The 26,284-nt window shown below is 45.6% G+C and overlaps 1 protein-coding gene across 3 annotated transcripts in view; it reads left to right on the top strand.

The window, feature by feature from the left end:
* The first annotated feature begins 400 nt into the window (after positions 1 to 400).
* Positions 401 to 26,284, top strand: part of LOC149859556 (broad substrate specificity ATP-binding cassette transporter ABCG2-like) — a 31,952-nt gene continuing 6,068 nt past the window's right edge. The window contains exons 1-15 of one of the 3 annotated variants that reach the window (XM_090058113.1): positions 401 to 545; positions 2,527 to 2,658; positions 3,245 to 3,544; positions 3,838 to 3,897; positions 4,635 to 4,749; positions 6,536 to 6,688; positions 7,544 to 7,701; positions 9,565 to 9,716; positions 16,926 to 17,051; positions 21,065 to 21,330; positions 22,530 to 22,612; positions 23,030 to 23,119; positions 24,071 to 24,195; positions 25,008 to 25,162; positions 26,033 to 26,122. In XM_090058113.1, the coding sequence (XP_089914239.1) occupies positions 3,258 to 3,544; positions 3,838 to 3,897; positions 4,635 to 4,749; positions 6,536 to 6,688; positions 7,544 to 7,701; positions 9,565 to 9,716; positions 16,926 to 17,051; positions 21,065 to 21,330; positions 22,530 to 22,612; positions 23,030 to 23,119; positions 24,071 to 24,195; positions 25,008 to 25,162; positions 26,033 to 26,122 (1,860 nt within the window). In that variant the 5' untranslated portion in view covers positions 401 to 545; positions 2,527 to 2,658; positions 3,245 to 3,257. The remainder of the gene's footprint in view (positions 546 to 2,526; positions 2,659 to 3,244; positions 3,545 to 3,837; positions 3,898 to 4,634; positions 4,750 to 6,535; positions 6,689 to 7,543; positions 7,702 to 9,564; positions 9,717 to 16,925; positions 17,052 to 21,064; positions 21,331 to 22,529; positions 22,613 to 23,029; positions 23,120 to 24,070; positions 24,196 to 25,007; positions 25,163 to 26,032; positions 26,123 to 26,284) is intronic. The other 2 variants (XM_090058112.1, XM_090058111.1) reach the window with 2 other exon arrangements.

Below are 26,284 nucleotides of genomic sequence, written 5' to 3' on the forward strand. Positions count from 1 at the left end.
CTAGTCCTGCTTTATGGATTGGATGCAATCACTGATACCAGTCACTTTGGGAAGTCTGAATATAGAACTGGTAGTGACTACACAGATTTGTGGGAGAGCATGTCTTAAATTCAGAGCTTGCTGGCAACTTTCTGGCAGGCCCTGAAGTCAAGGGAAAAAAACTGCAAAAAGGGGCTGGGATGATAAAGCACTGAGATTTTGTTGGAGAGTCTCGTGGTGTTTGTGCTCCTGGTGAAAATCCTATTCTGGTGTTAATCTGAAGTGACTCCACTGACTTCAGGGGAAAGCAGCACATTCTGATCTGTGGTTTCTAAAGCATCTTCCAGTGGGCTGCGCTAATTCTTTGCAGATGACTTCTTCTCTAGTGACCTGGAGTAAATTGCACTGAGAACTGCAGTAATTTGACACTCCCAGCTGCTGGCGTGAGAGCAGAAAGACTTTTATGTAACTTTAACTTGAGCTAAACATCAGACATGCCAGGCTTGCAGCTGGCAGAGCCCCTGGATACAGATGCTGAGTTGAAGCAAAACAGAGGCAGCAAAGAGGTATTGATCCTGAGGGAGGGTTGCTTCTAGGCAATGGGAGAACCATGTTAGCTGGTGCAGGGCTTCCAAAGCTTTGCTGTTTTGTGTGGCTTGGCATTGGCTGGAGTGTGGATGCTGTGCAATTCATTTATCTCACTGCTTAAGAATGTAAAATGCTTGATCCACTTCCTAAAAACTATCTGGACCTGTTTTATTTAACTCATTCCCTGCCATTGGAGGGGTTTGAGGTGTTGATCTCTCTCTCTCCTCCTGTGATACGTGGTGGGTTTTGGGAAGTGTGTAAGGGGAGGAGGAGGACTTTGTGGTGTGTTGAAGAGGCCAGAATGGATGTTTCCATGGCCCCATTCAGACTAAATGTCTGTTACATCTTGGGGAAACTGGACTCTGCTTTCTTCCAGCCCCATGCTTCTAAATGCAGGGGAAATGATGCTCAGAACACTTCTTGGCTAAAAACTTCAGAAACACATGTGCGGAATTAAGCTGTATCATCTTTTCCATTCGTGTAAAAAGCTGTTAATTCTTCTCTCTCAGTCTTTTCAATGGGAGTAGAAGGGGCTTCTAAAGATTATTTACGGAAGGCAGAACAGCACTTTGTTGAATAGGTTACTTAAAGCAAATGGGAAGTAAGTTCTTCCCCAGCTTGTGGTTAGCACTGAAACCTACATTGCAATGAGTTTTTGGAGCAGGACAGAATCCATTTAAAAGCAATTTCTGAAGACAGAGTGGGCCATTTGTATTTCCCTTCGCTTAATAAATTTGACTCAGATTTTGCTATGGTGTAGATCCATGGAGCCCCAATAATTTAAATAATGAGGTAGGGGTTTATTATAGGAAAGTATTATATTTTATTTTATATATTTGTGTATATTCCAAAGTGTGCTGGACACAGGTCTAAAGAACATGAATGGTCCTGCTTGTTTCTTTCCCCAAAAAGAAACTGATTTCTTTATTCACCTCAGAAACCTCATTCCCTGCTCCCAGCTTTTTTTCTTTTTAATATATGGGATAAGATAACTCCTGAATGGACCAAAGAATCAACCTGAAAAAATAATATCCTGGATAAAATGCTTTGGCCTTGTCTATATACACCCAAATATAATGATTTAACTTAAAATAGCTGCATTATGCCAATTCAAACTCCTGTGTGGACCTATGTATAGCTGTTGAAAACTGGTTCTATTGGTTTAGCTTAACTTTGAGTTTTTAAATAAAACATTTTTTTTTACTTTACACTTTAACTTGATTGATTTAAAAATAACTTAAAATTTAACTTTCAGTTAAACTGTGCGTGCAGGCTATCTGAGTGTTCTGATGAAACAGGGTTAGGTTGAAAGCCTCTGTTGGTGCCTTGCAGATAAGCCTTATCAGAGCATTGTTATAAAACCCTAAAAGGATGTTTAGAGTAAAGGTGACATGTATAAGGAACTCCTACATTTGAAAGTCTGTGAGTCCACTTGATTCTGCTAAATTTATTTAATTGATTACCAGAGTATCAAGCCAGGTTTTGGACAGATTAGCTCAGTGTAATCACTTCCCTCAGGTGAGACCTGACTTGGCATTTGTGAAGACGCAGATCTAAAAAAGCAAAGCAAGCAACAGAATTTTTATTTAACTCAAAAACCCAATCTCTACCTGAACATTACAGGTGCTCGCTGTCTGTCGTGAACAGCATGCGGCTACTTTTGAGAGTTTACTTGTACATGGAAAATTAAATGTCTGGTGCCAGTAATTTTAGCTTCTAATATTAAGAAGTTTTGAGATCTAAGACCTGGTCTTCACTGACATAAGTATGTTAGCTAAGGGAGTCATGTTTCTAACAAAGTAACTCTGCTGATATATTCCTTAGCATGGATATATGTGGGACTGAATTACAAAGTGTGTGTAACGGCTAAAAATGGTAGTAATTGTCTTGGATAAGTGCAAGTTGGGTGCATAATGTGAAATGGAGTTCTACCCATAGTCATTCTAATTACTTTTAAAGGTGCCATTGTTTTTCCAGTTCCTTAGATGCTTGCCTTGCCTCCCCAAACACATGCCAGCAGAAGCACAACGGGTAGCGTTTGCACCTTGGGCCAGTGAGGAATAGTCGTTGTTGCAGGGACTGGCTCAGGGGGTAAGTGTCCGCATGGCCAGCAGCTACAGGGTTAACATGGCGGCTGCTGCTGCTAGTAAGTCCTGTCCAAGTGAGTGATGTGAAGCGCTGGATTCCACGGTGAGAAAAGCATGTGGGGACCCAAGAGGGTCTCTAACCTGATGATGTTAACTCCCCGGCTGCTGGCCATACCCAGAGCAGTGGTGTATTCCGTGGGGAGAAGGGAGAAGCTGATGAAGGGACTCCCATCCCCACTCCACTGCTGGAGCCACAAGTTCTGCTACCTCCGTTTTGGCACCCTTTCCCCCTCCCCTCCCGCCCCCACCTGTTCCAGCATCCCCTCCCCTTTAGTCAGTATCCAGGGCTCATACTCTGCTTGCCTGCTCCTAAATACACTACCAGGTCCCAGCTATATCAAGTGCATCTTGTTCTAGGAAAAGAAATCTGAGGTCCACAGCTCTGGACCTCAGAGCTTCCGCTTTCCCACCCCCCCCACCCATATGGAAGAAGATTCAAATTCTTTTTTATTTTTGAATAAAAGAGAAAATGTAATGTTCTGCCTGCTGAAGTTGTTTAAGTTCTCATTTATTTGATGTGTCCCAACCAGTCAATTACAGCAGATGGAAACTGTGAAGAACAGCAATGACCACAATAGCATCCCTGCAGTAGAGTTCAGCATCTGTGATAAAGACACGAAACCAGCCACGTCCTCCCACAGCGTTGTTACCATGGGGCCTGAGGAGGAAGAAGCAGGAGACTTCCTGCGTTCTTTCCCCACCCGAGAGTCCCTCAGGTCCCCCCGGGGCTCTGTTGTGAGCTTCCATGACATCCAGTACTCCATCAAGCAGTCGAGCGGGTCCTTGTGCAGACAGAAAACAATGGAAAAGAAGATCCTTCACAATATGAAGTAAGTTCCTGCAGCATGAAAACTTTTATGGAGGAAAGGCAGAATTAAATCCCAGAAAGCAAATCAGCGGGAGCTGAGAGGCACTTGACTATCCCCATTAGAAGATTCTGTTTGGACTTGGAGACTAGGGATAAGGAAGGGAAGGAGTTTACTGATTTCAAAGCTTAGGTGGAAAAATATTTTACTTTATTTCCTAAACTGCAACATTTGTCTGTGTTTAAAGTGAGACCCAAGCTGCATGCTAAGCTCCTCATGAGTAGACCTCAGAGTAACCTTATTTTTCCTTCTTCCAGTGGTATTATGAAGCCAGGCCTTAATGCTATCTTGGGACCAACAGGGAGCGGTAAATCCTCGTGAGTATTCCCTGTGCACACACCACTTCAAAAGGAGAATGAATAATTCTAGGTGGAAACTAGAATCCCCAAGGCATGGAAAGGCACTTTGGATTGTGTGGGCTAAGGCAGAGTGGGATTTAATGCCTTTCTATAGTGGGACCACTCTGGGGCCTCCCCAAAGGTAGGGCATGTGACACCCTAAGATCTGGAAAGGCTGAGGTCCTGTGATCTCTAGGTCTACATTATGGGTTTGCACTAATGGCTAAAATTACAGTGCCGGCAAAGCCAAATCATGTGCTTCAGGCATCATGCAGCTTGCAACATGCTTGGAGCCAATCAGAAGGCAGACCCTAATAATTGCTGCTGCTGGGGTGGGTTATCCAGTCAAAAGAAAGAGCAAGTGTTGTGGTAGAATCGCTTCTGACCACAGAAGTCTTTAGGTTTGGGCCAAGCTTTTCAGGGCCTCCTTTCTTACCTTATGCCCAGATACCTCTGTGCTGCTACTGAATTTAGGATTGTGGCTGTTTGCATTTAGATTTCTGCATTTGAGACAAGTGGACTATCATGTTTTTAATGTAAAAAAAAAAATGGTAATTTTTATGTAAAAGCTGCTTCTGTCCCATTCAAAAAACTAGGCCACTACAGGCATCCCCTAATAATGCCCAGTTCCAGAAAAATATTCCTGGTTATTTTCCCCCCTTTCTCTAGCTGTGGGCAGCACAGGGCAGAATCTAAGCATTGTTTCTTGTCTGAAGTCTCCTAGATGTGCTGGCAGCAAGAAAGGACCCTGCTGGCCTCTCTGGAAAAGTATTGATAGACGGTGTCTTGCAGCCTCCGAATTTCAAGTGCATCTCAGGATACGTGGTACAAGTGAGTGTCCATATCTGGTCTTTCTGCCTCCAGGAATGATGGATTAATGAGAATTAATAGTTCCTGGAGAGGAGACGGGGATGTTCAAGAGTTGCTGAAATTTTTTTTAAAGGGTCTGCCGGAGAATAGAAAGGAGGCATCCACATACATATGTGGTAATATGGGACATTAACCTGGTTAATAAATCCCAGACAGGGAAGTCGCAATGACATCCCTGTCAGTACAGGTAGGTGGTAGTTCAGGGCCCTATGGATATAGGCAACATTGTCAGCAATAGAGCTAGCCAAGATAATGTTGTGTTTTTGTCTTTTTTTTTTTCATTCTCTCCTCTCCTTTTGGACTTGAATAATTAATTCAGCATGATTCAATAACTCAGTATTGTATCATATCATACTAAATATGATATCATTCAGTATGATATGTTCCAGCACAGGGAACTGACCCTTGGTTCAGAAAAATGCTGATCTCACTTCATGGTTGGCCCTTCTAAGCTGAATAAGTCACTCTTCTCATGTTTTGTCACTCTTCTCATGTCCATAAATTTCATCCTGGACCTGAAAAACTTTTAAGTCAGAAAACTCACAGTTTCCAAGGGGGAGATCGAGACAGTTATCTGACAATAAGTTAGAGGATCATCTATCCTCCTAAAGCTTTCATCAGCCTCTAGCAGGAATGGTCACAGACTTGTTTTTGTGGCAGGTTTCCATCCAACTAATTTTGCAGCATTGTATTGGAGCTTTGCCCTTTGAGAGCCCATGGCATGATGTTTTCAGACCATGTGTTACAAAATCTGGTTGGATAAAAAGTTAAGGACAATCCTGTCCCTATTGCTTTGGTTCTCTGTGGGATGGGTACTAGCTATGAGTTGGAGGGGACTCTTGGCTCTCTGCTTTGCTCTACAGAAGTCAGTGGGAGTTAAAGGTATGCAGCAGGAGCCAGCTTGCAATGAGTGATTCAGCTAATTTAAGCTAATGACTTTTTTTAAATGGCTCCTCTTCAACAGATGGATGCTGAGAACTTGCAGCTCTCCTTAACTTGTTGAACTGCTGGGCTCTCAGCCCCTCCAGTGACTTAAATGACAAGTGACCTGCCAATGCAAAGCAGTATCACCTGCATTGCAAGTACTAGTCTTGAAACAGCTGAAGAGCTTTGGATCTATTGAAGTCTAATGCAAGGGTGCTCAAAGCCCCTGGCTTGCGAAGCCATGGCATCTGGCCTGCAGGGCTCCACATGGATTGGGAAATTTGGTGGCAGGGAAGTAGTAGCAGTTAATACTGCCACCTCTCTCCTGCTGCCAGATTCCCAAGCCCCACGTAGCTGGGTCAGGGCTGGGCCTTGTCCCCTTCCTCCCATGTCATGGATGGAGCTGGGATGCTCCACTGCCCCCCTCCACACAGCTGAATTCAGTCCTACCACACCCATCCTGCACACTAGATCCAGCCCACTGGCCAGATCCATCACATAGGTGAACTGGGAACCACCCATCTAGCCTGCAGGGCAAAAAGGTTGAGTACAACTGGTCTAATGGCCTGAAATGGGAGCCCAGAGACGTGGGTTCTAGTTACTGACCTGCTATGCAACCTTGGCAGGTTAATTCCCTGCCTCACTGTAATCCTTTGTGTGCCTTGTTTATTTAGCCTGCGAGGTCTTTGAGCCAGGGACTAGTCCTCATGATGGGTGCCCAACCCTGATCCCAGCCTGAGGTCACTGGGTGCTATGGACATTCAAATAAGAAAAATAAGACCCGTCTTCAAGCTCTTCAGTTGCAAATTCCTATCATTTTCAGGATGATGTTGTCATGGGCACAATGACTGTGAGGGAGAATCTGCTCTTCTCTGCAGCTCTGCGACTCCCCAGCACTATAAGCTTTAAAGAAAAGGAAGAGCGAGTTACACAGATTATCAGTGAGCTGGGGCTGAACAAAGTAGCTGATGTGAAGGTGAGTGCTTGAGAGGCCTGAGCTCCAGACCGAGCTAGAGAACCCAGAACCCAGACTCCTTGCCTGCGTATGGTTGATTGGCCCTATACCATAGTAGGAATGCAGGGTTTCTCTGCTGAGCCTTTCTGAGATCAGCAGCTAGAACCCTGCTCTGAGATGCAGAGCTAATTGTGTTGATCTACTTGGAAGCTGGTTCAGCTGTGTGCTATTGGCACAAACCCTGGAGTGTACAAGCATGTGCTGTGTAGAACAGGATGAGACTAAAAGTGCACCAAGTCGTAGGGCTTTTCCATTTGACCAATTGCTTCCTGGCTTTGTGCTACAGTTTGAGCAAATCTGGGTCAAAGCCTGTGAGAGAGCAGAAATGTCTAGGGATGGAAACCCCAGATGTGGGGCAATTGTCCCTCCTGTTCTATTTTGCTATCTCTATGAATATCCCTGCCCTCTCAGGGGCAAAGCCATGGGACTTGCCTCCAAACCTGGCAGAGCCAGGAAGATCCTTGGAAGGTGAGAGCCTTCTGGGCACCCTCTGTGCTTCCAAACTGGCTCTGGTACCTAGCAGCTCCATCCTTGATTCAGTATGAGCTGCAGGTGCTCAGCACTCCTGAAAACCAGGCTTCCTTTGATCAGGAGCATCACTGTGGGCATTAAGATTTGAAAATCTGGTCCTTGTCTCTGCCTGACCCTTGTGTCCACTGTGTCCATTGAGGACTGCTGGCTGCTCTCCACCACACCCTAGTGGACACAGTGTTCCTGACATGGTCAGGTCCCTTGAAGTTAATGGGGGGGCAGGACTGCAAATGTCTGCCAGGCTCAAAGCACACAATGTAGCCAACTCAAGTCTCTCTGCCGTAGGTAGGAACTGAACTAATCCGAGGTGTGTCGGGTGGGGAGCGGAAGAGAACCAACATCGGGATGGAACTCATTACGGAGCCACCAGTCCTTTTTCTGGATGAACCAACCACTGGCCTGGACTCCAGCACAGCCAACGCTGTACTCATCCTCTTAAAGAAGTAAGGGTTGGCTACACAGGAGTTGGCTGTAGTTTTTGTTTCGGTTAATTCATGATAAAAGACAACACTCCTATGCACAACAAAAACCACCATTTATGTGGATTTAATGCTGGTAAAAGAGGCTGGCCTGACAGACCAGAGACTGACATCTTCTCTTTCCCTGGGGCTTGATCCAGAAACTTGTGAAGTCAATGGGCTTTTCCATGGATGACGCTAAGCTCTGGATCAAAGCCTTAAAGAATGGGGCAGCATGGACAACCACCGCAATAGCTTCTTGCTGCTACCAATGCCTCCCTGCTCTGCCTTGCAGAAGTCAGCTTGGTGGGTGAGTGTTGGATTTGGGAGTCCAGTTCTCAAGGGCTGATTATTTCTTCGTCATTCAGCTAAGCCTGCCATTAAGGACCTCCCTACTAGGGGGGCTGCGTGAAGCTTTGGTCCGTGATCCGATTTGGCCCAATTCCGTGGCCAAATCTCCAAATCCAAATTGAATCTGAGGACCGTTTAATCTCTCTAACTCGAATTGGAACCCTCCAAATCAATTCGGACATAGAGGCAACTTTAAATGGTTTTTCTATGTACCTCTAGGCAGCAGGGGCTCATGAACACTGTGATGGTGGGGCTCATGGAGCATCCCACAGAAGCATGGTGCGTTCCCCAGCTCGCTCAGCAGCAGACCCAGAAATGAACCAGAAGCACTTCCGGGTCTGCCGGGAAGCATACGAGGGGGCTCCCCTGTGACCCCCTGGCTCGATGACCGGTGCCTCGTGGGTCTGGGGGGGGCACCTGGGGTCCCCCTACAGCCGATAGCCAAGCCGTGAGGGTACGAGGGGTGGGGGCAGCGGAAAGCACGCTCTCCAGCAGTCCCGGAAGTGGACTGGAAGTACTTCTGGTCCACTTCCAGGTTCACCGCCGAGCACATGGACAGCCCCCCCAGCACTCCTGTGGGAGACTTCATGTGCCCCAGCATTGCAGTGATCATGAGCTGTGCTGGTACCTCAAGGTATGTAGAAAAAGCTTTTAAAGCTGTGTCTATGTCCAAATCGCTGATTCTCTGAATCAACATCAAATCTTCAGATCTGGATTCAGCCAAATCAAATCAGGGACAGTGATCCAAATCAAATCGCTATCCCTGATTCAGGCCAAATCCAAATTGAATACAGCCCATTTCACACACCCATACTCCCTACATTAGGTACATGAACCATGGCTGAGAGAAGTTTTCATCCATAGGTTTTCCTCTTGTGGCTGAGGCTGCAGATAAACTGATTGGCTCTGACTATCCCACCCAGCTGTTTTCAGTAACCATTCCTGAAGCATTTCTCTTACTATTTGGGGTGGCTCTCTTCCTCCCTCTAATGTTTGCAGCTTACTGGCTAAGTTTTATAAGGGAAGCTTTATTCTATTGTTCCCATTCTATCACTACTTGGTGGGAGAAAAGTCCAGGGCCACCAGTGGGCATCAACACTAAAGTCATTAGCAGAAAAATATAATGAAGCAGCAGCCAGCAAACACAAAGGAAAGCAAGATGATACTGGTTGGTTTGACCTCTGTAAAGAACAAAACTTAGTACAAGAACTAAGAAAAATCCACCTGAATGGCCAGATCCTCCGTTAATATAAGTCTATGTAATGCTGTTGATTCTAGTAAAGCTACTCTGATTAGACTAGCTGAAGTCTTGATACCTTGTTTACTGGGGGATTTATTTACTCCAGAATTTTCTTTCTTAGCTCTTGTCAAGTTACAGCAGATAAGATTGTTTGGTTGCTTGGCGTGGGAGCACCACAGCTCTTTGTAATTACTGACCTCTTCTTAAACATGAAATAGATATACGTTTGAGACCTGGATTATTTCCTTGCATTGCAGACTTTCAAGAAGAGGTCGAACCATCATTTTCTCTATCCACCAGCCTCGTTACTCCATATTCAAGCTCTTTGACAGTCTGACGCTGCTAGCATTAGGAAAGGTGCTGTATCATGGGCCAGCTCAGCAAGCACTGGAGTATTTTCATTCTGTGGGTAAGTCTAACATGCAGGTGAATCAGTGATCATCACTGTTGTATTTTAATTGTTTTGGCTCAGAATAGGGAAGAGATTGGTTAATGAGCTCATTTAAATTAATTCCTTTTCATGATACTTCCTGGTGATGAATTAACTCTAGCCCTATTCAGTTGAATACTGTATTTTTCAGATACTAAGAGCAGCCACGTGCAGCTAGTCTAACTTTTATGTTAGATAAGAGAAAACAAGAAGGTAAAAAATTAATGTCTTGTATGACAGCCTAGTGCATCTACAGGGATTTGCCACATCCGCTCTGCCTGACAGTGATGACAGACAGCAGGATCTAACACCTTTAGATGTGCAGTCCACAGGAAACAAGCTTCTAGCAGCTTTTGTAGCTATGCACATCTCTCATAGTATAATCTTGGTGTAGAGTGATTTGCAGACCACCTGAGATCTGTGGAGGTGAATCCAGTGCTCCCCAGATCTGAAGGCAGCTGAGAAAGATGGCGACAGAGAGGGCAGATCATATATGTATTTTTTTAGATTAGAGATTGTGAGAAATACTGCAATTGCCTGTGCGCCATTTGGCAGGTAATAACAACAGGGTTTGCATGGTTTCTCTTGATTATGGGGAGAAGTATGGAACAGAGTCCTGGATTCTGTTTGTAATGTTACCACTGACCTGCTAGATGATATCTTTGTACTCTGCTCTGCCACTTCTGCTGTCCTGTGTGCCCCTTGCAGTTGGTAGGGGAGGTGGGGAAGGGGGGAATCATTAATTCATAGATTGTAAGGAGTTGGAAGGGACTTTGCAAAATCATTGGGTCCAGCCCCACTGCACTAGGCAGGAAAGACAGGGACAAGTGACCCCAACAAGGTGACCGTTCAGTTTTCTCTTGAAGATTTCCAAGGTAGGTGATTGCACCACCTCTGGAGGAAGCTTATTTCACAGTCTGGACACCCTGACTGTGAAGAAGTTTTTTTCCTAGTGTTAAGCCTGAAACAGTCTTCCAGAAGTTTGTGGCCATTACTCCTAGTTTTCCCCAAGGGTACCCTGGTGAACAGTTCCTTGCCAAGCCCTTTATGTATTCCTCTGATGTAGCGGTAACCGTCCCTTCTTGGGCATCTTCAGCCTAAAAAAGAGAAGGCTAAGTCCCTCATCCTTTCCTCATATGCCTTACCTTGCAAGTCTCTGATCCTATAGGTGGCTCTTCTCTGGACTCTTTCAAGCTTTTTCACCTCCTTGCTGAAGTGCAGCACCCAGAATTGGATGCAGTATTCCAGCTGCAGTCTCACCAAGGCTGAGTAAAGTGGAAGAATAACTTCCTTGGTTTTGCTTGAGATGCATCGTTTGATGCATGACCGAGTATTGTTTGCCCTGCTGGCTACAGCATTGCACTGATGGCTCGTTCATATTATGGGCTATTATCCCAGGTCCTTTCAGTTGTGGTGATAGACAGATTGATGCCAGTGAGCCTGTAAGTATGTTAGGGATAGTTCATTCCCAGATGGAGCACTTTACACTTCTCAATGTTGAACTTCATCTGGTTCCGATCTGCCCAACTTGCCAGCCTGTCTAGGTCCGCCTGTATCTGCATCCTATTTTCAAGTGTGACCACGCTCCCCCATAAGTTGGTGTCATCCATGAACTTGGCCAGTGAGCTCTTCACCCCCACATCCAAATTATTGATAAAGATGTTGAAAAGCACTGGACCAAGCATGTACCCCTGAGGGACACCACTGGCCACTTCTCACCATGATGACACAGATCCATTCATTAGTACTCGCTGAGTCCTACCCCACAGCCAGCTTCCTACCCACTGAACTGTCAAGCAGTTAAGCCTGCAGTCCTCCAATTTTTCTGTGAGCACATCATGAGATACCAGATCAGAGGCCTTTTGGAAGTTTAGATATACAATATCGACATCCAGTCTCTCTCTTATCCAGGTAGCGAGTTACCTGGTCATATAAGGAGAGGAGGTTGGTAAGACAAGACCTGCCTATGATGAAGCCATGCTGGCTGTCATTCAGAATCCTACCTTCTTCAAGTGTATTGTGCATAGACTCCTTAATAAATGTTTCCAGGATTCTTCCCTGGGATAGAAATTAGGCTAATTGGCCTATAGTTGCCCAGGTCCTCTCTCCTCCCCTTCTTGAATATGAGCACAACATTGGCCCTCTTCCAGTCTTCAGGGACCTCCCCCAAAAGCCATGAGTTTTGGAGGAGTTTCACCAGTGGTCCTGCAATAACTTTGGCTGGCTCCTTCAGCACTCTCAGATGAAGTTCATCTGGTCCTGCTGACCTAGAAATGTCTAACTTTTCTAACTGATCATGAACCAGCTCAACATCAACAGTAGGAAGGTGGTTATTTCCACCATGCCCATTCTGAACCTTATCTAGTAGGGGTCTGTGAAAAGGCATCATTCCATTTCACCTTGAGTTTCAATGGTTTGACAAAACAGTGTTTCATATCGAATTTCATTTTGAGTCGAGCAGCTGTTCTGTTCCATTGAAACAGAAAGGCTGTTTTGATGCTGTTTCAAGTTTTGCTGGGCTGACTTCCCATCCCCAGTGCTAGATAGCCCTGGGGGAAGCTGGAGGAAGCCCAGCTGGGTTGCTTTCCAATGCCGTGCACTACATCATGCCAGGGGCGGGGGGCACAATGTAGCACAGGGGATGGGGAAGTAGCCCAGTTAGGCTGCCTCCCACCCCGGTGTGATGTAGCGAGGGGAACGGGAAAGCAGCCTAGCTGGGCTACCTCCCACTGCTGGAGCAATGTAGTGCAGGGGATGGGATAGCATCCCAGCTGGGCTGCCTTCCCACCCCATGCTGGATCTTGTGCTGGGGATGGGAAGTCAGCCCAGCTGTACTGACTTCCCATCCCCAGCCTGTTGTTGAAATGTTTCAACTTTTGAAATGTTTCAACCAGCCTGGTTTTGTTTAAAGGCTATTTTAACAGCTTTTGTTTTATTCCTATTTTGCTGTTTTGACCTCGAAATTGGTCGAAACAGTGTCAAAACGAAACCGCTGTCAAAATTTCACACAGCCCTATTATCTAGTATGATTTTCCTCTTAGTTAGGTGAAATGCTGAAGCAAAGTAGTCGTTCAGGAGTTAAGTTTTCTCCTGAGTGTTGGCAACCAGCTGTCCTGAGCTGTGAAGCAATGGTGCCATGCTTCCATTCGTTTTCCTCCTGTTCCCTATATACCTAAAGAAGGACTACTTATTGTCATTGATTTCTATTGCTAGTTTAAATTCAGTCACCACCTTAGCCTTTGTAATCTGCTCCCTATGAGTACAGACAGTTGTTGTATAGTCCTCTTTGGCGACTGTTCCCAAGTTCCATTCTTTGTATGCATCTTTCTTCTTTTTCAAGAGGACCATGATATCCCTATTAAGCAAAGAGGGATTTCCAGCCTTTCTGCTACCTTTCCTCCTCATGAGAATGGACTTCCTATTAGGCCTGTGCGAAATATCACCAACTGTTTCACCTTGATGCCGTTTCAACTTGTGTTGAGCTCAAAACAGGGAAATTGAAATGAAACAAAGAGCTTTGAAACAGCCTCAAAACAAAATGAGGGCAGTTGAAATGTATCAAGTTCCGAAACTGAAGGTGAGCTTGCCTGCAGGGAAATAAAGTAAGGAGAGAGAGAGAGAGGGAGAGTGGGGAAGGGCTGCTCTCATATTGACTGTGTAGCTGGCCAGTGACTGTGATCCTTCCCTGAGGAGCATTCCAATCCCAGTGCTCTGGGGGAGGGATGGAAAAACAGCATAAAAAGCAGCATTGTCTGAACTGGGCTGCTTTCTGCCTTGGGTCAGTTACTGAGCTGTCATTCAGCAGCGTCGGACAACAAAGGCTACCATTCATTTCCTACTTGCTAGCCTAGCAAGTGGGATTTGTCAATACATTTTGCTTTCTAAACCCTTTTATTTTATTATATTAATTGATTCCTTTCAATTTCTTCCCCCCCACAACATCCTCTTTTTGTTTTTATTAGTCTATTTTGATTCTTTTCAAATCTGTGCTTTCTCTCACAGTATGCATTCCATTCACTGTGCAGGGAAGCACAGCACAATTATATTGCATATTATAATACAGAATTTATATAGGAACTCATATGTTTATATATTTTTATTATATTTATTACATACATACAGACATACATTACATAAATACACATGCATACAATTATCAGATAACATTACAGGAGAAGACAGATTTTCCATCACAGTAAGGCTAAGAAACTATGAAACACACCATAAAGTATGCTGGAAAGGCAGCTGGCAAAGCTTTCAGGGAGGGATGGAAGAGGGGGTAGAGGGAAAGCTGTAAATTCCCCCTGCAAACTAAGATGCAGCCTCTTTGCTACAACAAGCAGGAATGAGGTTTCCACTAGTTGTACAGGCAGCAAGGAGAGAAGAGCAGTGCCAGTACCACTGCCTGTGCCTGAGTCTGCACCCCTCCAAGACCCCACGACCACCATGACAACAAGCAGCAGCACCAGTAGGACAGTCTCCTCCACCCCCATTTCATTTCCCATGCTGAGCCTTCCAGTGCCAGAGGAAGAGCTGGAGCTGAGTGCCATAGCAAGGGAAATTCTGAGGAAGGAGGGGGAATCATCTGAGCTTGTGCTCCACACCCCTTAAGTTTTCCCTAGAGCTAGGTCTCCTTCCCCAGAAGGTACTTCAGAGGGGTTGAGGTAGAGAGTGTGGAGGCAAGTGGCTCAGCTGAGTCCGTTCCTCCTGTTGCTGTGCCTCTGCCTGCTAAAGAGGGAGAAATTTCAGCATGCACACATGTACCTACACCCAGAAGCGAGCAGGTAGTGTGGTCTGAGATCATTTTGAACTGGCAGATGATCTTACATATACTATCTGCCTGCACTGCCAAGCCAAAATCAGCCAGGGCAAGGGAACAGAACATACAAGAATGATGGGAATGCTTACACATCTCTGCAGGCATCACCCCCTTGCCGTTGCACCTCCTCAGCCTGGCACTAGTGGGAGCATTCCCAAAAAGAAGTCCCTCTCTTACTCCAAAGTCCTCATCCCCCTGAAGCAGAGGCAGGCCACCCTAGAACAGTGGGGGAAAGGTGAACAGAAAGGGGGATGCATTGCAAAGGCAAATAAGATCCCCCAGAGCACTGGGGAGATACTCGCTGTGGATGGCCAGCCCTTCTTCTAAGTTGAGTGGCCAGGATTCAGACAGTTCATGGTGCTTGTGGCTGCATCCTACCAAGTGCCCACATGCACCACCTTCAGCAGGATGATGGTGCCCTCCCTGTATGAGGCATGCAGGGAGTATTTTAGGGAGGAGCTCTGCAAGGCAGATCCACAGGTCTCAGAGTCTCCCTGCTCACCAGCCATCTGTGTGGCCGAGTCGCCCACGACCCCTCCAAACAGAACCAGGTGGCAGCTGATCCGGGCCAGGGCAGCAGGGACCCAGGCAGCCCTCCACAAGGCCATGTCAACCCGGAGGTCCCAAAGGGGACCATGGTGGCTGGGGGCAGCAGGGCCTGGCAGATGCCTGCCCCCTGGCTCTGGTGCCCAGAGAGCGCAGCATGTGGAGTGGATGGAGCAGGCTCCAAGTCCATCTTACACTTCACCTTGGACATCTGGACCAGCCAGGGTGGAGATCATGCCTACTTTTCTCTCACTGGGCACTGGTGGGACCAGTCAGGCCGTCAGTAGGCTCTCCTTCAAGCTGAGGTGATGGATGAGTCTCACACGGCAATGGAGATCATGGGGGCCATGAACCGCTTGGTACAGGGGTGGCTCAATGGGTAGGGTGAGCTCACCCACAGGTTCATGGTCACTGACAATAGGGCCAATATGGTCAAGATGGTCTATGATGCCAACTTGGTTGGCATCTACTGTGTGGCACACAAGTTCCACTTCATTGTCAGGGACACCTTGGAAGGGGAGAGGCTTCCAGTGATGGTGCCAGCACCACCAGCAATCTCATTTCGAAATGCAGGATGGTGGCAGGCTACTTCCACCAGAGCATCAAGGGGGACAAGATGCTACGGGACAAACAGGCAGAGCTGAGCATCCCACAGCACAAAATCATGCAGGATGTGGAGACTTGGTGAAACTCCACATACCTGATGTTTGAAAGGCTGGTGGAGCAACAGAAGGCCATCCATGAGATGGCCTTGCTCGGGAAGATTGGGGCCAGTGTCCCACTTAACAGAGCTGAGTGGGATACCATCTGTCACATCTTGGTGGTCCCCAAGCCCTTCCTCAAGGCCGCCAATGTCCTCCTTAGCCAGATGATCCCTGTTGTGAGGAAACTTCAGAGCCAAATGGAGAACTTCCAGGAGATCAGTGTTCCTGACTGGGGCAAGCCGCTGTCACCAGACGTGCAGATACTGTTGAGGCTGCTGAAGGAGGGCATCAGGAAACAGCTCGATCCCTTGTGGTCCAGTACAGTCCACATGCTGGCTGCCATGTGTGACCTGAGGATGGAGCGTATGCAGCAGCCAAAGCCTGAATCAGTGGCACTGATAGTCCAGCCCTGCATGACTTTGGCCTAAAGCGCGCACTGGTTTTTGAATGTCTGGGTGCCCTCTCCCAGACACTTGAAGCTGATTTTTAGAGGTGCTACATTCACAACATTGGCTATAGTCCATGAGAGCTAGGAGTACTGAACATTTCTGAAAGTAAATGCCCAGAGCTAAGCACCCAAATCAGGACAAACTTTTTTGGAAATGTTGGATTTGAACTAAAGTGTGTGCCTAAGTTTTCCCACCTGAACAATAATACTTAACTTTCCTTCCCAGAAGCATTGCTGTTGCTGGTTAAAGTGTGTAAAGTGGTCAAAGGTCCATGTTAAAAAAGAATCCTGGAAAAGCAATGTATTTTTCCAGTAATTCTCAACCAAGGTGTCTCAGATCCTTTTAACGGTGCAAGGTGCAATGCAATGTTAGTGCTGTTAAGTGTGCAAACACCTACATGTGATTCACAAGGTAAACAGATTTCAAGTAGAAATCCATTGTATCACGACCATTCTGACCTACTGTGATCTTTCTGGGTTTTTTGCAGCAGTAGAATTGAAGATTGCTCTGTTGTTTTTTTTGATTAAGGAAAAAATAAGTGAAAGCTAAGAGCTTGCATTTTCCAAGGGGGCCTTAAATATGAGATCAGGAGCCACTGTATTATTCTAACCACTCCTCCCTAAGAAACTGTCTCTAAAATGCATATATGTTCTTCTTGCTGTTGTAAAAGGGTATGAATGTGAACCCTTCAACAATCCAGCTGACTTCTTCCTTGATGTGATTAATGGTGACTCCACTGCTGTGGCAGCAAGCAAAAGTGACTGCAGAATCACAGATCATGGAGAGATCCAAACAGGTAAGACTGGAAACAAGAAATAAATTGTTGGCTGAACTACAGGGGAAGTTCTAAGAAATGACAATAAATTTTGATTTTTGTTGTTTTTTCCCCAGTAAGTGGCTGCGTAGTTGGGGGTTTTTTTTAATTGCAGCACCTTCTCACAGAATCTTAAAATGCTTTTAAAAAGTGACTAGATATTCATAGATTGTTAGGGGCTGGAAGGGACCTTGCAGATCATTGGGTCCAGCCCCCTGGCTCTAGGCAGGAAGACAACTGGGGTCAAGTCACGCTAGCGATGTGACTATCCAACCTCCTCTTGAAAATCTCTAGGGTAGGTGACTGCACCATCTCTGGAGGGCATTTATTCCACAGTCTGGACACCCTGACTGTGAAGGAGTTTTTTCTAGTATTAAGCCTGAAGCAGCCTTCCAGGAGTTTGTATCCATTGCTCCTTGTCTTCCCCAGGGGTGCCCTAGTGAACAGTTGTTCACCAAGCTCCTGCTGCACTCCTCTGATATAATGGTAAACTGCTATCAAGTCCCATCTCAACCTTCTCTTCTAAAGGGAAGGCTAAAGAGGTGGTGACAATCTGACCTGTACCATGGCTGAAAGGGACCTAGGGGTAATGATTGACCATCATGTGAATATATTATTAACCCTGATTTATAGAAGGAGAAACTGAGGCTTATACAGAGGTGAAGTGATTTGTTAAAGGTCACACAAGATGACACTGGCAGAGGCCCTCTTCCAGGGCAGCATTTTAATCCCCAAAATGCTGGAGTCCATTAGAGACTTTGCTGTTTGTTACACATTTTACACAGAGAGAACTGAGCTTCTATGGACGTAAATCAGAATATGGAGCCCCCAAACAAACACTTATGAACAGGACCCACGACTGCTGACTCCCAGTCCTGTTCTCTGTGCATTACAAAATACTGGCCTGAACCCTATGCCTCCAGGGATCTGCCTAAATGTAAATAAAACACTATTTAATTTGCTTAAGCCACACCATCTTTAATGTACTCCTACTAGCTAGTGTGAGCAGTCACTTTGCAGGACCAGCCAACCTTCCTGTGACTGTATTCTAGGGATAGGGACAGGCATTCAAAAAGCCTGAGCCTGAATTGATTCAATCTTTGCAGGTTAGTCTAACCTGGCTAGGTTAAATCAGCTTTGTAACCAGACAGACATCCCAGAAATGCAGGTACGTGCCTGCAGTGGCTCAGGCTAGAAGCTGGGGGGTGCTAGAGCAGCCCTTCCTTCTCCTCCACAGTGCTGAGCTGAGAGGGGCATGGCCAGGCCTGGGCAGGATGCTGTGATTAGGGAGGGGCCCCCTCAGCTCTGTTATCAAAAATTTATCACCCCATCAGAAAACAAAGCCTGGCTCATTACAAGCTCTTCTTAAACAGCTTTTTTCCAAAGGAAGGAATGCAGGGACATTACCATCTGAGCTGTTGATTATCTTCAAAAAGCCGTAAGTAGACACTGTACTATCTGCCGTACACAGCATTAGCTAGCATACTGGCTACAGCCTGTGCTGTGGGAGAGAGGAGGAAAGGATCTCTGCATAAGCACTGAGTGGTGAGGGGGGGAAGGGGGACATGGGAAATCCAGCAGACCCTGCTGTGCCTGCAAGTCTCTACTGGAGGTCTGCCCAGGGAGCAGAGGGGAAAGGCAAGCCCTGCTGTGGAGCAGAGAGCCCCACCCAGCCCAGAGAGCATGCTAAGATGCTGGTGGGGGGGCGGTCTTATTTATCTTAAACCAGCAAAGACTCTGGCACAGACATTGCATAAACTGGTTTGACCCAAATCAGTTAAGTCTGAATGTATCTCAAACCAGTTTCAGCCATTTTCAAACTGGTTTATGTGCACTGAACATCTGTTCTGTTACAGGTTTAAACCAGTTTCTGATCACTTAAACTGGTTTATGTGTAGTGTCTGTCCCTAGCCATGGAACCTGGAGCAAAATCTATTGATCCCAAAGCCAGTTCAGCCAAACATGTCAAGAGTTTTTTGTGGCCTAGAATTGCATTGGTGAGATTTCATTGCCACAGTCAGTATGTCTGTACTACAAAAAGGGGGGACATGGGGAGTTCTTAACTTAGGTTAACTAACCTATGTTAGAATTGCAGGGAAGACAGTGTAACTTGGGTTTTAACTTAGGCTGCCTGCTTGAGCTCAGTCTAAGGGTCTTCTTTAGGCTTGAACCTGGGCTGCTAACTTAAGTTAAACATCCAAGTTACCTTGTCTTCTATATAGGGGGTGGACAGACACACACCTACCCTGGGATGGATGCACACAGCTAAAACCTAGGGCAGTGCAGCTTTCTCCAGTCAAGCTGAGTCTTTCAAGAATAATTCTTCACTGGATGAGGTGAAGTTACCTTGATTTAGCAATTTGTATAGTCTTCCTGTTAGTTTTTACACTGATAGAAGACATGGTAAAGATATATCAGCTTATGCTGATGTAATGCTTATACTCGGGTGTGAAGGTTTTATCTGTCCATGTCCTCAGGTTTAAGAATATACCTTTACTTGCAGTATGACAAATCCAGTGTGACCACTGAGGGCACTGACACAAGTAGGGGGGAAAATGCACTCTGCCAGAAGCAGCAACACATTGCTTTGGCCCAGCTCCACCACATTTGGATATATCAGGCGTTTCAGCAGGGCTTTTTGGCACTTTTAACTAAAGTTGATTCAATCAGCTATTAGATAAAGGTGCCAAAAAGCCTCACTAAAGCACCCATTCTCTACAGGCATTAAGAAAGCAGAAGCTGGCTGCAACTAACACACTGCCTCTTCTGGGCATGCACAGGAGTGTGCTGAGTTTAAAATAAAGCCCTGTTTTTATTTTTTTTCTACATCTGCAAGCAGCCTATGTGGTTGTATTGTTTGGATATTATATGTTGAAAGTGTTTCTTTAGATGGGTTTTGATCTGGCAGGGAAAGGTTAATGGTTGGATTGCAGAGGGGCTGGATGTAGCCTGACTAGTTGCACTCTGCCCTCCAGATGGCTCTAGGAAAAACTCCTTTCCTAAGAATGCCATCTCTTTCTAAAAGCTGAGGAGTGGGGGTATATAAACTAGTGAGCTGGAATACACGTGTACCTGTGAGTGTCTGCAACTGTGTATGTTAAGTGCCTACCAGCCTGCAGTCTGCTTAAATCCACAAAAGCCTACTTATAAAATAAAAACAAAAAGAATTTATCACATGGGGACTGCAATGAAAAAGCCTGCAACATTAAAACAGACATAACCTGCAGAGGGTAACAGTGAAGCTGAAACCTCTAAAGACAATGAATTCATTGGAAAGACAATGAAAATTCCTGTGTACCACTGGAACCAGCTGTAGACTGTAAAGTAAGCTCTAACCAAGGGTGAAATTAAAGTGTTAAGAGACAAGGGCTAGGGACATAAATTGGAATAAGTGATCAGAAACTGGTTCAGATCTGTAACGCAACAGAAGTTCAGTGTACATAAACTGCTTCAAAAATGGCCAAAACCAGTTTAAGATAAACCTGGATGGATGTGGTATCAGACTTAACTGATTTGGGGTAAATCGGTTGATTGAACTTCCGTCCCAAATTCCCTCCAGCTCCAAGTTAATTCTCAGTCATCCCAGAATTTTTGCATCTATCCCACAAGCCCCTTTGCATCTGGCTGCCTTTCCAGAATCAAAAGTGAATGTCTGTTCACTTCCTTATTGGTTCAATCCACACAGCTTAAACTAACTCTACGAAGATTGAATCAATTCAGTCTTGGGCTTTTTGACTGTCTGTACTTAGCCAAGTTGTTTTAAACCTGTCTGTTATGTTCTTTCTTCTTTAGTCCCATTATAATGTTTTTTCCTAATTATTAAAGTTAGGTATTTTGATCCCCAAATTTAACTATCCTGTAATTATTTCACCTCATTATTATTGTACCCTCATGGCCTTGGCCAACTCAGGGTCCGGTAACATCCGGTGATGCCTTGTTTATTAGGGCTAACTGGACAGCCCATAACTTGCCCTGTCTTGGATGCATTCCTTCAGGGATAAATGGTGAAAATGAAGTAGCAGAAGAGAATGTGGACAGGAATGTGGTGAACACACTGCACCAGGAATATCTGAACTCCAGCCTGTACTGCAACATGAGGGATATGCTGGAGAAAATGAAGCTTAGCCTGGGGAATAAGAAGAGGAAATCGAGGCGAGTGAACCAGATCACGTATGCAAATGGATTCTTCACCCAGCTGTGTTGGGTCTCCAAGCGTTCCCTGAAGAATCTCATCAGGAATCCTCAGGCATCTGTTGCACAGGTAAGAAACTGGCACTAAAAGCATAGGGCTTCTTACTGTGGGATCTCCAGGTCACTGGTTTGCTCCTGCTGAGGGCCAGAAATCATTGCTACCTGATTTGGTGACTGATATGAAACCACAGGTCTAGCTGGACTGTCTGGTGGACTGAGTGGCTGGTAACCAATAACAACTCTCCACCCAAGTAAGAAGAATGCAGATGCTCACTGGGGTGCCTCTGAAGTAGAATTGCTTCAGCTGGGGTAAAACACATTAAACAGTGCCCCTTGTTCAAGGCTGTGACAGAAGGCAGGATTTAACCTTCAACAAATGAGCAATATGTGGATTCCCGTCCAGCAGAGACGAGACAGAAGATTCTTCTTTCAAAAATACCCCTGGGATCTCCAAGGAGTCCTGAGGCCAGGATTCCTGGGCAATGGAATTTCTTATGGCTCACTAAGCAGTCTTCAGAAAGGACACCTTCAGTTTGTTCAGTGCTACAGAATTGAAAGATGGCATATTCCCTCCTGTTTACTGATATTTATCAAGTCCCAGTCAACACAGGCCTGGCATTTTCCAGAGGCCAAAAGGAGTTGAGAATTTAAATTCAATGGATGCCTAACTGGTGCAGAGCCTTTGAAAATCCCAGCCTCAGTTCCATGGAATGGCTATTAATAGTACAGGGAAGAATGTCTGGGGAACCTGTATTCCACCCTGGGTGTAGTGCAATGGATTCGGGATATGCAAGGATTTTTGCTGCCCTAGGCATAAGCCTGGGCTCAACCGAGCATGCCCACTGCCTGTTCACCCAGAGCACTGCTTTTGCCTGCCTCCTACAATTTGTCACCCTAGCTGGCCACCTGTGCTGGTTACATTAGTCCTGCTGTCTATTAGCTCTCTCTGCTCTGTTCAAGAATAGCTAGTATTTGGGGGCACATTGCTGCTTTCTGTCTCACCTGGTCTTTGGCGCAACATGTGGCAGTGCCTTTGAAGCTTGCACAAGGGTCAACAGATAGAGAATTTGGCCTAGGGTTCTGTTTGTGTTTAGATACCATCTCAAAACATCCAAGTGAGTTGTGAATTTCGGAACCCATTCACAGCATTAAAGACACATGATACGCATGCTTTCTTTGGCTCTGTACCTTGTGCTGCTTGTGCTGTCTTTGGCTACCTGTCCCTGCTCATCTATATAAATGATCCCTTTTTATTCTTTCATCTTCCAGATCGCAGTGACCTTTGTGCTAGCCTTGGTAGTGGGTGCCATCTTTTTTGGAGTAAAGCTGGACCGAAGTGGCATTCAGAATCGGTAACCCTGGAAACCAGGTCTCATTTATTTCCTGGTCAGTTGCTGTTGTGTTCAGCAGCGGGGAGGGCTTGGGGCTGCATTCTGCTCCATGAAGGCTGACGGGACTTGGAATGCCATATTGCAGCCAGCAGTTGTATGCACTGCTGGAGTTCCTGACTGGGCAGCTGTCCTTCAGGTCAGACACATTTCCAATCAGAGTATGAAAGATCACATAAAAGGCAGACATTGCTTTATCTAGTTAAGACCCAGCAGGTAAATGTGTGATGCATCTTATGTCAAGGAAATGTGCCCTATCCTAACAGGAGGATGCCTATCAAATAGGCCTGTGACCTCTCTGGCTGCTGCATGAGTTTTCTGGTGCAGGGGATTGTAGACTTTAGTCTGTGCCTTATTTTTTACTTGTAATTTGCATTTCAGGATTGGATCCTTGTTTTTTGTAACCACAAACCAGTGCTTTTCCAGTGTTTCAGCAATTGAACTGTTTATCAGAGACAAGAAATTGTTTGTGTAAGTCAAAAGCCTTTCTGCAAGAGTGTCTTCACCAGGTGTGCGGCGGGCAGCATGAGGAATGCTGGCAAGGCTTTTGCCCAGGCTGTAGGTATTCAAGCAGTAGGGGACACAACTTGTCTTCAGGGCTGCTGTGCCAGTGCTTCACAGAAGCAATACAGTCACTTTCCAAGATTTCAGCCCTAGTTGTTGTCCCCTTTAGTGATTGCATTAAAGTAAATTTGCATTGCTGCTCTGGTACAAAGGGGACTTAGTCAGGGCCTATCCTAACTGATCACAGGAGAGAGAAGAGCTTGTTTAAGATTATTGTGTAAACCAGCCTCTTCTAGGCCTGTTTTCAATGACTGTCAGCATGTGCTCTAGTTATGGTTGGTGGTGACCCACGCATCCCACTACTGAAACGAATCCACTTTACAAGGTGGAGTGAGAAGGCAAAGGTCTGCAATGATTCATTTGCTACCTGGGTTGTATCTGAGTGGGCAACCTAGTGGCAGTCACCACAGCCCTTTGAAAACAAATTTTATGAGGCAGTTGGGGAAGCTGTTGACTCCAGTAAGAATGTGTCTTTAGCCTTTCCTCTGCATAGTCTTCAAGACCAATCATTTCACTTGGTGAAAGTATTCCTTTACTACTGGTGTGTTTCCAGACTGCTAATGCTTTACACCTCCATACTCTTTCCTTTGTGGATCTCAAAGCATGTTATAAGCTTTAATAAAAGCCCTATTAGGGTCACCATCCTTACCCCAGTTTTACAGTTTGGGGAAACCAAGTCACAGAGGGAATAAGAAACGTGCCTAGTGTTCGATAGCCAGTCACCGAGCTGGGAATAAACTCTAATTACCCTGATTTTATACATACTATTAGAAAAGAAAAAAAATGACACTTTGCTGAACCTAATTCCTATGGTTAACAATGAACCACATTCAATGACCAGTGTTCCTGTCATCACAGCCATCAGTACACCAGTGGGTATTATCGTGTGTCTGCATACTTCCTTGCCTTGATGATTGGAGATCTTATGCCCATGAGAACTGTGCCAGCCATCATATTTTCCTGTATCAGCTACTGGATGATTGGTAAAGCATCAACATCGCCATTTAATCTGTCATTGTTTTTGAGCATTGTTCTGTCTAAGACCAATTGATGTTTTAGATCTGAGTCACCCATGGTTTATTTGTGTATCTACATGAAACACATGGTAGAAAGAAATGTTTCATCTATTAGGCAAACTCATGGACTTGGGCATCTATATGTCTCTACTCAAGTCCCTGAAACATAATTACAACAAAATATGGATACATCCTCCTGCTTGTTGTGACTTAGTCTGAGGGTGAAGATGATACTGTTACAAAAGTAGGAGTGTTCACAGGTTTCCAGTGATTTGAACAAGGTGGAGCAAGATCATACTTTGTCACCTAATGTATGGCAGAAGATCTGAATCTTAGTGCCTCAGGCCTCCAAGCATAGAAGTCGGATAATTAGGACAGATTTGTGGGGTGAAATCTAGCTGGTGGCGTGCTAGGAAAATGGCAGCACCAGCAGGAAGACAAGGGGCAGTTAGCATTACACTGCTCACTCATTTCTTATCTTTTGAACTTGTGGCTGCCCCACGTTTCCTTAGGAACACAGGCCTAGAAAGGACCTCCTGGGCCAGAGAGTCCAGTCCCCTAGCATTATGGGCCAGCACATTGTCTTCTCATTCATAAACTGATACAGTTTCATTTTTAAAGCAGTTGAGAAGCTTTTGTTCAGCTCCTACTACTCCATTACAACCAATGCTGGACCCTGTCTCTCACTGACACATGGCCTATGCAGGGACCTGAGAGCATCTCTGGGTTCTGTGACGTAGGCATCCTCTGAACCTCCCTCTGTCTTGCTGTTTTGACAGGCTATCAGGCAGTGGCAGGACGGTTCTTTTTCTTCATGCTGACACTGATGCTAGTATCGTACACAGCCACAGCCATGTCTCTGGCTATCAGTGCTGGGATGGATGTGGCTGCCATTGCTAATCTGCTTATCACAATTTGCTTTGTCTTGATGCTTGTAAGTATTGTGCATGCTGCTTTGTTGGTACTGGGAGAGGACCCATTTAAAGGAGGATTTTGGATGGATTTAGTACAAGGAGAAGTCAAGGATTAGCAGACTAGGCCAAAGCAAATCCTAGAGCAGGCAGGCTTTCTGCAGTGCCCGTTCCCTGAGTGCTGACAACACCACTCATTGTTGGGTATGCAGATGGCTCTGCCCACGCACCTCAGCCCTCTTCTGACACCAGTGGCACTTTCACACATCTCCAGAGTCCAGGGCTGAGTGCTGTTGTCCCCTCTTTTCTCCTGTTGTTAAGTGTATGTGTGGGGGACGGGGTGGGGCATGGGAGAAGGATGAATAGTAGTGGTGTGCTGGGCTCCAGAGGTGCTTGAAACAGGAACTCTGTGCAGACTCCACATTGACCAGCCAGTGAGCTCAGAGCTCACAGCACCTGCAAGCTCTGGCAGGAGTATTGCTGATGTGGGTGAGCTCAAAGAGCTCTCTGTGCATAAGGCTCTCAGCCAAAGGGGGCTGTGACCATGCTACTATACCACCCCTCCCCCATCTACCCCTGCTTTTACCCAATGGTGAGTTGTCCGTGTGTCCATACTCAAAGAAGTGAGGTTTGCTTTAAAATTGTTACTCCAGTACAATACCTATTATGGATGCAGTTATACTGGTCTAAAGATGCCTTATATCAGCATAGCTTATTTCTGCATGGGAATAAAGTGCATAGGCAGTATAAAGTGCATTTATACCTGCATAACTGCATCTGTGCTTGGGGAGAGAAGGGGATATGTGCTGTTTTAGTTGTACTGGTACAGCGTCATTCTTGTGTGCAGGTGATAAGTGTGTCACTCCATTACAGTCCATTTCTTTCTGTTTCAGATCTTTTCTGGCCTTTTAGTGAACCTCCCATCTGTGATGGGATGGCTGAACTGGCTCAAGTACTTCAGCATACCCCGATATGGCCTGACAGTGAGTAGAAAATAATGTTATTCTTTAAGGGATAAGATGCCCAATAGAGTCACTTCTGGAGGAAGACATATACAATTCTTTTGAAAGTTACTAATTAGGATTCTCTTTTTTTTAAAAATTAATTTTAAAAGAGTTTAAAAAATAGTTCCATTCCCAGAGAAT

This window comes from Crocodylus siamensis, chromosome 7 (genome assembly GCF_052110815.1).
Source record: "Crocodylus siamensis isolate JL-2025a chromosome 7, ASM5211081v1, whole genome shotgun sequence".
In the NCBI taxonomy this organism is placed as follows: domain Eukaryota; kingdom Metazoa; phylum Chordata; order Crocodylia; family Crocodylidae; genus Crocodylus; species Crocodylus siamensis.